The 9,898-nt window shown below is 37.9% G+C and overlaps 3 protein-coding genes across 5 annotated transcripts; 2 read left to right on the forward strand and 1 right to left on the reverse strand.

The window, feature by feature from the left end:
• Positions 1–4: 4 nt before the first annotated feature.
• LOC133732123 (early nodulin-like protein 14) lies at positions 5–645 on the forward strand. Its single transcript, XM_062159594.1, has 2 exons — positions 5–303; positions 444–645. Exons 1-2 carry the CDS (start codon positions 5–7, stop codon positions 643–645), a joined length of 501 nt encoding a protein of 166 aa, XP_062015578.1.
• Positions 646–2,835: 2,190 nt separating this feature from the next.
• LOC133725881 (putative protein FAR1-RELATED SEQUENCE 10) lies at positions 2,836–6,889 on the forward strand. 3 transcript variants are annotated; one of them, XM_062153278.1, is made up of 6 exons: positions 2,836–2,954; positions 3,074–3,111; positions 3,988–5,048; positions 5,128–5,571; positions 5,653–5,973; positions 6,236–6,889. In XM_062153278.1, the coding sequence occupies exons 3-6, from the start codon at positions 4,026–4,028 to the stop codon at positions 6,341–6,343; spliced, it is 1,896 nt and encodes a 631-aa protein (XP_062009262.1). In that variant the 5' UTR covers positions 2,836–2,954; positions 3,074–3,111; positions 3,988–4,025; the 3' UTR covers positions 6,344–6,889. The 3 variants fall into 3 exon arrangements, with proteins under 3 accessions (XP_062009262.1, XP_062009260.1, XP_062009261.1); XM_062153276.1 differs by having other exon boundaries at positions 5,653–6,889; XM_062153277.1 differs by having other exon boundaries at positions 2,859–2,954; positions 3,074–3,123; positions 3,987–5,048; positions 5,653–6,889.
• A 2,088-nt stretch (positions 6,890–8,977) lies between these two features.
• On the reverse strand, positions 8,978–9,898 carry LOC133743674 (uncharacterized). Its single transcript, XM_062171687.1, has one exon. The coding sequence runs from the start codon at positions 9,773–9,775 to the stop codon at positions 9,110–9,112; it is 666 nt and encodes a 221-aa protein (XP_062027671.1). The 5' UTR covers positions 9,776–9,898; the 3' UTR covers positions 8,978–9,109.

Consider the following 9,898-nt stretch of genomic DNA (forward strand, 5'->3'; position numbering starts at 1 on the left):
AGCTATGAAGGTGAATGTTGTGATCTTGGTCCTTGTTATAGCATTGGCAGTGGTAATGTTACGTGGAACAGAAGCTGAAAAATACAGAGTTGGAGGCAACTTGGGTTGGACTATCCCTCCCGGCGGCGCTGCCACTTATGCTTCATGGGCTTCAAAGTACACCTTCAAAGTTGACAAGGATCTTATAGCATTGGCAGCAGCAATGTTAAGTGCAACAGAAGCTAGAAAGTATAGAGTCGGAGGCGACTTGGGTTGGACTATCCCTCCCAGCGGTGCTGCCACTTATGCTTCATGGGCTTCAAAGTACACCTTCAAAGTTGACTAGGATCTTCTAGGTACACTAGTACACAATATGTAACTTTGAATTTTGAACTTACTATTACATTTTCCATTTTTGTGGCGATGAAGATCTATTTCGATATGGTTGCTTTTGTTTTCTGCAGGGTTCGACTTCAAAGCAGGAGAAATGACGTGATTGTAGTCACAAAGGAGAATTTCGACATCTGCAACACCACAAAACCGTTATATCAATACAAGGGTCCAGTATTTCTTAGAGCTGCCATTTCCGGCACATATTATCTCACTTGCAGCTTCGCCGGGCACTGCACCAAGGGGCAAAAGGTAGCCATCTATTTTGCACTCTAGCCTCTCAAACCTGCTGCCTAGTCCAAGTCCCAGCCCTAGTTCAAGTGCTTCGGATGAATCTGCGGTGACAGGGCACCTGAAAATAAGGATGATGACATGAAGTTGCCGGTCTTTCATGGCACTGACCACAGCAACGAAATTCATTTCCTCCTAGCTAGTAATAGTAAACTAAATTTTGGCTCGTGTCGCCTATGAATAACTAGTGTACCTAGCTAGTGCATGTTATCTAGATATATAGAAAGCCTTAACGAAGTTCATGTAAGACTCAAATCAGTAGATTCAGCAGTTCAACACTGCAAATAAATTCAACTTGGTTTGAACGTCATCATATCATACATATTCACCTAGGCGACTAGCCTTCTAATGTCTAAACAAATATGCAAGCAGTTTTGGATTTTTTTAATGTTCACTGGCATTTTGATCCCAAACAGTTAATATCTTGCGGTTGAAAGGAGAGTTGTTGTTTCTGCTGTAGAGAGTTCATCGCTGTTAACGTGATGATGATGATCGTTCACTTTTGATTTTATTGAAGCTTTATGGAGGGTATATTATACACAACCAAGTGACTATCAAGTGAAAGACATTAATGTTATTGTAGAAGAAGCAAAGACATTTTTCCTTTTCTTCACCTCACTTATGTGTCATCAATTCCACGAAAAAATATTCATTTTTTTTTTTTTGAAATAGAAGTTGAATTCATTAGATCAACAGCAAAAAGGCTGAAGTCTACCAAAACTTACATAAGAGATCCGGCAAGAAAATCTGGAGTAACCTACCTAAGCTAAAGCAAACCTTTAAAGATCACTGGGTCGCTCACATTGAAGCGAGCCTATATAAGAATGAAAAACCTCGCCTCCTACGGAAAAATCATTCAACTAGCCCTCACTTGCCAATCACGCAATTGTGGTACAAGCAATAAACTAGAAACGTCATAGAAGACAATCCAACCTCACACAGGCTCATACCCTAATACATTAGGGCCCCATTTGCCTTGACTCGAGCCCAAGCCCGAAGGCCCAAGCCCAAGTCCAGTCTTGTCTAGCAGAAACAGAAACAAGACCAGCAACCCAAACGCAGGCCCCTGCCCCAGCAACCCAAGTTTGAGCCCAGGCCCGACGGCCCAAGCCCAAACACAAACCACCAAGGCTGAAACCCTAGGCTTCAGCTGCCAGACTGCCTCCACCTCCATGTCCGGCGGCCGGCCAGTCCCCCATCCCATCGCAGGGTCGATCAAGCTTGCCTGCTCCTCGGCCTCGGCACCTCCTTACCCACACCTCCGGTAAAGAGCCAACGACGACTTGCCAACCCCTCTCCTCGTCGGTGTGCGAAAGAACCGGAGCCTGCACTAAGAACCAGCCGGAAGGAGAACACCCCGCCGCGCTGGAGATCCGAGTCCGACGGCGATATCAAACAACACGAAAAAATATTCAGGTATCGCATACAATATGCACTTTTGTTTCATGTATTTCATGGTTGGTGTGCTCCCCAACCTAGGTTCGAACCCCGAAACTGTCAAAGTGGCCAGGCACTGTGCTGCAATGCACAGTTGGAGCATTTCACATGCGCTGAAGGGGTTTATCTTGGACCTAGGAAGCCTTTGGGTTCCCCTTGACAAAGTCAAAAAAAAAAAAAAAAAAAAAATGTATTTCATGGTTGGTGTATTAATATTTGTTTGTAATTTTTTCATATTTATTGAAATTTCAAATTTCCTTGTCCTTTGGCAAAATATATCTTATATATTAAGCCAATTCCTCTTAACATGGTTAAACTTTTAAAAGCCAAAAATTGCCCTTTCTTTAATATGAAAACAACTTTATATTTTACGGACATAATAGTAAATCAACAAAAGCAGTTTTTTTTTTTGTTTGCTGATAATAACCGCATATTTTCAGATTTTTTTTATATATAAAATTTTTCTGTATTAGAAAGAATACAAAGAATTTTATTCAAAAAAAAAAACAGAATACAAAGAATTATCTAAATGTCTAATGTGTAAAAATAAACTGAAATTACTCAAAAAAATTCTAACGTAGCACATACTAAAAGACTAGAATATCTTAAACCATTTTCTCAAAAAAAAAAAATATATATCTTAAACCAAAATGTCAAAGAAAAGTGGGCCTCAAAACCCGGAAGAAATTGTGAAATGGTAATAGGCCCAAAACCCATTCTGACTTGGCGGCCATACACAATTAATACACTGAAAACAAACTGAAATTCTTCCTTGTTTTGCAGAGACGATGAAGAAGAACCCAATACACATAATAATAAGGGCTTTACTTTTTCGCTCCCATTTCTTTCTTTTTTGGGTATGCAATTTCTCCTCCAATTCATCAATCCCTGTTTCAAAGTTCAATTCTTTACCTCACTCTACATGGTGTTGAAATTTTCTCTAATTTTTTCATATTGTTGAACTAAACACTTGCAGGGAAAGTCAGGATTCAAGGACTTTCACCTTTGTTTCTGGTACGTGCTTCTGGGTTTAGTTTATTTTTCACTGTAAAAAGCTCAAATCTTTGGGGGGTTTTTCAGAAACTGAAACTTCAATCCATACTTGGTGTTGGGTCTACTTTATTTTTCTCATTTCTTCTATCCAAATTGTAATCATGTGTGTTTTTTTTTTTTATGTGTTGTTCGTCCCTCCACAATTTCATTGTATATGGATGTGTGCATAGTTATTTATTTTAGTTTGATTTCCTGTAGACATGAAGTGGGTCTGGTTTGTTTTGCTTCAGCACTCAGCGGTGGTTCTTAAACTTGTTTAATTTGTTTGCACTTCAACCACTTTAAGGAAATAATACGTGGTCTAGTTTCCTTGGATTTTAATGTTTCCGAGCTAAATACAGAAACCTGACTTGTCTAAACAGAATGTATGCACAATCGGATTCTTTTTTGGTTTGGCATTTGAACATAATGTCCCTTGAATGGGTTGGGAAATTGAAATAGCAAAGCAAGGAAGCTGTAAATCTTTTTACATATTTGAACTGAGTTTTGTTTGATCGCTTGGCAAAGCCGCAGTACTGCTGTATATCATAATTCATCATGTTTTGTTTTCTTCGCAATGATTATAAAAAATATAAAAAATAAAATAAAAAGGAAGATATTTTTCTTAAAGGTTCATGTATCCACTTTTTCAAAAGCTCTAGAAGGAATTAAAATAAATGTAAGTAATTAGTAACCATGATCTTAAGCCACCAAACTCGAGTAAATAGTTTCTCTGTCAAGTTAGTAAATAGTTATATATCTTGCATGTGCCAGTTTAATGAAACATATTTGTGAGTTAAGTTTTCATTTTTCTAATTCTTTTCTTTTTCCTCTTTTTTGCTGTTTCTGTGGCAAAAGAATATGTAAGCTTGGACACATCTGTTGGTTCACGAAAAATGAAGCCATCAAATAACATATGGATTCGGCGCCAACAGTGCCCATGTGGAGATTGGAAGTGTTATATTAAGTATGAAGGAGATGATCCGACCTCAGTAAGCTCTCTGCATGTAAAGAGTGAGATAACTTCATCCTCGTCCTCATCAGAAGCTGTCTTCACCCCATATGTTGGTCAAATTTTCAAAACTGATGATGATGCTTTTGAATACTACAGCAATTTTGCACGGAAGAATGGATTTTCTATTAGAAAGGCACGCTCAACAGAAAGCCAAAACTTAGGGATATATAGACGAGATTTTGTTTGTTATCGGTCAGGATTTAATCAACCAAGAAAAAAGGCCAATGTGGAGCATCCCAGGGAGAGAAAATCAGTACGATGTGGATGTGATGCCAAGTTGTATTTGACAAAGGAAATTGTTGATGGCACTAGTCAATGGTATGTTTCACAGTTTAGTAACGTGCATAATCATGAGTTGTTGGAAGATGACCAGGTGCGCCTACTTCCTGCATATCGTAAAATACAAGAGGCAGATCAAGAACGGATTCTCTTACTTTCCAAAGCTGGCTTTCCTGTAAACCGCATAGTGAAAGTGTTGGAGCTAGAGAAGGGAGTTCAACCTGGACACTTGCCCTTCATAGAGAAAGATATCAGGAATTTTATTCGGACTTGTAAGAAAACTGTTCAAGACAATGATGCTTTGCTCAATGAGAAAAGAGAGAACGATATGCTAGAACTTCTTGAGGCCTGCAAGGCTATGACAGAGAGAGATCCAGGTTTTGTTTATGATTATACCATAGATGAAAATGAAAAGGTTGAAAACATTGCATGGTCATATGGTCACTCCGTTCGTGCATATACTGTTTTTGGTGATGTAGTTGCTTTTGACACTACCTACCGTTCTATCACATATGGATTGCTCCTTGGAGTGTGGTTTGGCATTGATAATCATGGCAAGGCAACTTTTTTAGGCTGTGTGCTGCTACATGATGAAAGTTCGCATTCATTTGCTTGGGCTCTGCAGGTTAGTGGATATAAAATCTTGTGATCAATCTGCACCAGTCTTTGTGTATTATTTTTATGATTATTCTTCTTTTGAACAGGCTTTTATGCGATTTATGAGAGGAAGATATCCGCAGACTATTCTAACCGATATAGACTCGGGGCTTAGAGATGCTATAGCAAGGGAGTTGCCCAGTACTAAACATGTTATATGTATATGGCATATTCTATCCAAAATTTCCAGTTGGTTCTCTTTGCCTCTTGGACCGCAGTATGAAAATTTTAAAGTTGAGTTTGATGTGTTGTCTCATCTGGAGAGTGTAGAAGACTTTGAACATCAATGGAACATTTTGGCTGCTCGGTATGGCCTTGTGTCCGATAAGCATATAGGTTTATTGTATTCATCTCGAGAATCCTGGTCACTTTCTTACATTAGAGGCTACTTTCTGGCTCGTACACTGACAGCTGAGTTTTCACTAGCTTTGGAGTCATTCTTGAAAAGAATTTTGAATGCACAGACATGTCTACAAGTATTCTTTGAGCAGGTATGTTAATAACAAATTTCTGTGTCTGTGTTCTTCAAATTTGGATGCTTCGTTATTAAGTTCTGTTTTGGGATCTTGAAGGTTAGTATTGCTGCCAACTTTGGGAATCAAACCAGAGAAGGGATGCAGTATATGAATGTGAAGACTGGCATGCCTATTGAAGAACATGCACGTAATATTCTTACACCTTATGCTTTCAGCGTCTTACAGCATGAAATAGTTCTGTCTGTACAATATGCAACAACAGAAATGGGAAGTGGATCATATCTTGTGCGACACTACAAGAAATTGGATGGAGAGTGTCTTGTCATTTGGATACCAGACGATGAACAAATTCACTGTTCCTGTAAGGAATTTGAGCATTCTGGAATTTTGTGCAGGCATTCCCTTCGCGTCCTTGTGGTAAAAAACTACTTTCAACTCCCTGAAAAATATTTTCTACTTCGTTGGCGGCTAGAAAGTTCCTTAGATTCTTTGGCTGATGAAAATGCTCAAATCAGTGCAGACGACTGTGCTGAGTCCTTTAACACTCTCACTGCTAGTCTGTTGACAGAGTCGTTAGTCTCCAAGGAAAGATTTAATTATGTTCATAGAGAACTTTCGAGTCTTCTTGAGCATGTTAGGAGTATGCCAGTAATTGAAGAGTATGCTGTGAATATGGCAGGTAATAGCATCAGCGACAGTTAGGCATCTTGATTTAGCATTTAATATTAGTGCTGCACTGGGAGTCTGGAGGATGAAGTATGTTGGTGTGGAAGGCATCAAATATTAACCATTAACATTTTTAAGCTCACGCTTTGCATACTTGCAAACAAAGATACAGGAATACAAATTCTTTATCTACCCTGGCAAGCCAGCTCAGATGTTCTGGATGGGTGTCATTTTTACAGTGTATGTTACCTTTGTCTTTTGGGTAAATGGTTTATATACCTTTTTCTTTTGGATAAATGGTGTGTCTACTTTTGGGTATCAGTAAATGTTGGAAAGAGTGTAGGAAGAAGCTGGTCATTTTTCAGTCTGTACTCAGTAGTGTAAGTTGTAATTAACAGTATCCTCGATTTAAAATGTAAATTGGGACAATTCTGTTTTTTCTTCTCTGTATGAGATCTGACCGTAGTTTAGGGTTATTTGTTCAAATTGCTTGATGGGAGGATGCACCATGAGGATTTATAAATCCTTTAGAACTTGTTCTTCTGGTTTAGCTATGTGTGAAAGAAGGCTTTGTTGTAAGACTAATAGAACCAGAAGATTGAGCTCATCTTGGTCAGTGTATCTGCTGTTTATTTTTATTATTACAGTGTATCTGTTCTTTTCTTCATCTGAATTCTGAAAATTTTTTGAGATATGCTGCATTTCTACTCTTTTGAGAAAAAATATTTGTACATTTTGTCACTTCTATCTATTTCATTATCATTTTGGTACTGAAATAGGGTTATGAACTTGTGGTTACAAAGCTCGGTTTTCTCTTCATTTAGGGCCAAGAGTACAAGAACATGTGTAAATTGCTCTGTTCCTTGTAAATACTGCTCAATTACACGAAAGTTACCTCAGGTCTTTAACGAAGGAACCAAGACTTCTTTCTCGTCCCGCGTTGACGAGCGGGGGCAATGGCAAATGAGAACGGCCTGGTTGTGTAGGTCCATAAATAGAAATCAATGGCCACGGTCATAATTATCAATGGACTAATTTGATGAAAACGTCTGATTGGTGTTGGGGGCGGGTAAAACACGGTTACGCATTCATGTCTCCCAGACCCACACTCTACTTTAGCTTTTCAATTGCTAGATCTGGGAGTGTTCCGCTCCAAGAAGACCAGGTCAAGTGCCAAAGTCAATTCACTCATTGTGGTTTCTCCTTTTTGCAAGAAATGGAGACTGAGGCTCGAGATTCGAACTCTAACCATAAGTGTCACGATTGCATGTGAAGATGAAAGAGAATTGAGGGTCAAGAGTCGAACTCTAGCTGTGAGTGTCACAAATGTGAAAGTGAAAGTAATCTACCATTGAAGCTATGAGCATCCGTACTAATTTAAAGTGCATCTAAGAGTATGAGAGTGAAAAAAAAATGAGGATTGAGAGTAAAACTCTAACCGTGAGTGTCACGAGTGTTGGAGCAAAGTACTCAACGTTAATCGTGTACACTATTTTAATCATCTGGTGCATGCAAGAGTATGATGAAACATGGGGTTAGGCAAATCTTGATGAAATGGATTTGCAACAAGATGGTGCATGCATAATTATTTGGTCTTTGCAATAATTTGTCTCTGTTTCTCGTCATATATAGATTTGAGACAAAATATTGTGCTTCTCATAATAAAAATTAGTTAAGGTTTGAAGGTCTCTAATTGTCGGAGGCGGTCCCTATGTGCTTGCTAAACCAGCACCATGAAGCATACTATCAAATCGGCACTACGTTTGGTCGAGAACCAACCCTGAGTTTTGATTCCATTTTGCTAAGGATTTCGACAACATAGTATTTCAGATTGTGTCGAACATTTTTTTTTTTTTTCCTGATTTTTATGCCGTGTAGATTGTTCATGATGCAACATCTACATAGATCTGTCTTTCTTAGAAAATTTATTGTCTGGTGTATGATCAGACAAATTTGAATTCTGTGAATAAGACTGCTTCCTTGTAAGTACATGGAATAATCTTATTGCTTTAATTGTCCTTTTCTGGAAGACCCCGGAATGGAACCAAGTCAAGTGAGAAATTTCTTGCTGTCTTCTTCCAATGAAGATAGATTAACAGATTAACATGCATAGAGATCAAGCAAGAAACAGAATCAAACAGATCCACTATAGAGTACAAGAACAAACTTACAAAAGTGAAGTCAAGGATTTTAAGGACTCAATTGGATCATATCTTATTTTATTTTTGATAAATGCATCATAAGCCCAGTGACAAAAAAATTGAAGGTCTAAAAAGCTAGAGGTTAGTCTACATTTGGACCATGTGTTTAGACCATGTTGTAGACCAAAAGTGGACGGAGAAAGGTTGTAATTGGTCCACCACATACAAATGTTATTGATAAATTATAATTTAGTCCGAAATGAATGAAGTAAAGTAAATTATAGACCTTTCTGTTTGGATAAACAATACTCTGAGAATGTCTAAAATAATTTAGTCCCGAATTATTTGAGTTGAATAAATTATAGACCTTATTATTTAGATGAATAATACTCTTTGAATGTCTAAAATTTTATACGTCAGAGATGACCTAAATGTTGTACAAATAGTTTTAGTGCTCTAAATGCTTCTTTTGCATATGGCTGAGAGATGGAATACTTTTGGCATTCAATTACATTATAGTTCTAAGTTGCAAGTTCTACTCCTACCTGCAACACATTTAAGCTAAAAATTGTATTATTAACTGATATGATGATGAAGAGTAGAAGATGAAAGCATGATGAAGAAGGGTACTTCTACAAAATTCGTAACACACACAAAGTTACAGAGCAGTCTTTTAATTCAGACCAGAGAAGGAAAAAAAAAAAGCTAGTCTTCTACTAACAAACTTCCTAGTGAGTTCAATTTGATCACTGACATGAAACCATGATCATAGATTGTTGGACTTCAAGTTTAATCCCTTCTCTGACTTTTCTTATAAACTCATCGCATTTCTTGTTCAACTCTTCTTTACTCAGATACCCAACTTCTTCTTCTCCTTCTTCTTCAAATTCATTATGATCTTCCACAATGACTATTCCATTTCTGCATTCTTCTTCTTCTTCTTCTTCAAATTCATCATGATCTTCCACAGTGACTATTCCATTTCTGCATTCTTCTTCTTCTTCTGTAATCAAGAACCTTTTCTCTTCTTCTTGCACTTGTTCAGTTTCTACATTGATAACTTGATCTTCCTCTGCCTTTTGTGCATTTGTTTCTGTCAACTTGACCACTCCAACTTCCCGGGTTTCGCCATTGATCTTCACATCATCTTCATCATTGATGAGATTAGACCCCGATGGAGAAGTCCCAATAAGACCAGAATTCTTCACAATGAACACCAGGAGTCCATTGCAAAGCAGGAACATGTAGTTCTTGTCAAAAGTGTAGCTGAACAGTCTCACAGAAGGTGAAGATATGAAGGCATTGGAGAAATGAACAAGAAAAGAAATTAGAGAAGACTGAGAGAACAAGATTGAAAAGACAGAGATTGAAAGCAAAAACTTGATGGCTTTGCTATGAATGATATAATCCATGGTTTTTTTTTTGCTCTGAAGAAGAAAGAAGCTTTCTTTTCTAGCAGGGTATTCTCAGAAAGCTCAGTGAAGCTAGCTTGGCTTAAGGATATGAACACGGTGGAGGTTTATATAAGGTTGGAG

This window comes from Rosa rugosa, chromosome 1 (assembly GCF_958449725.1).
Source record: "Rosa rugosa chromosome 1, drRosRugo1.1, whole genome shotgun sequence".
Taxonomy (NCBI): domain Eukaryota; kingdom Viridiplantae; phylum Streptophyta; class Magnoliopsida; order Rosales; family Rosaceae; genus Rosa; species Rosa rugosa.

Coding starts and splice junctions, on each gene's coding strand:
- LOC133725881 (XM_062153276.1), top strand. CDS start 4,026: ATGAAGCCATCAAATAACATATGGATTCGGCGCCAACAGTGCCCATGT. Junction 5,049..5,127: donor CATTTGCTTGGGCTCTGCAG/GTTAGTGGATAT, acceptor TCTTTTGAACAG/GCTTTTATGCGATTTATGAG. Junction 5,572..5,652: donor TACAAGTATTCTTTGAGCAG/GTATGTTAATAA, acceptor GGGATCTTGAAG/GTTAGTATTGCTGCCAACTT.
- LOC133732123 (XM_062159594.1), top strand. CDS start 5: ATGAAGGTGAATGTTGTGATCTTGGTCCTTGTTATAGCATTGGCAGTG. Junction 304..443: donor TATGCTTCATGGGCTTCAAA/GTACACCTTCAA, acceptor TGTTTTCTGCAG/GGTTCGACTTCAAAGCAGGA.
- LOC133743674 (XM_062171687.1), bottom strand. CDS start 9,775: ATGGATTATATCATTCATAGCAAAGCCATCAAGTTTTTGCTTTCAATC.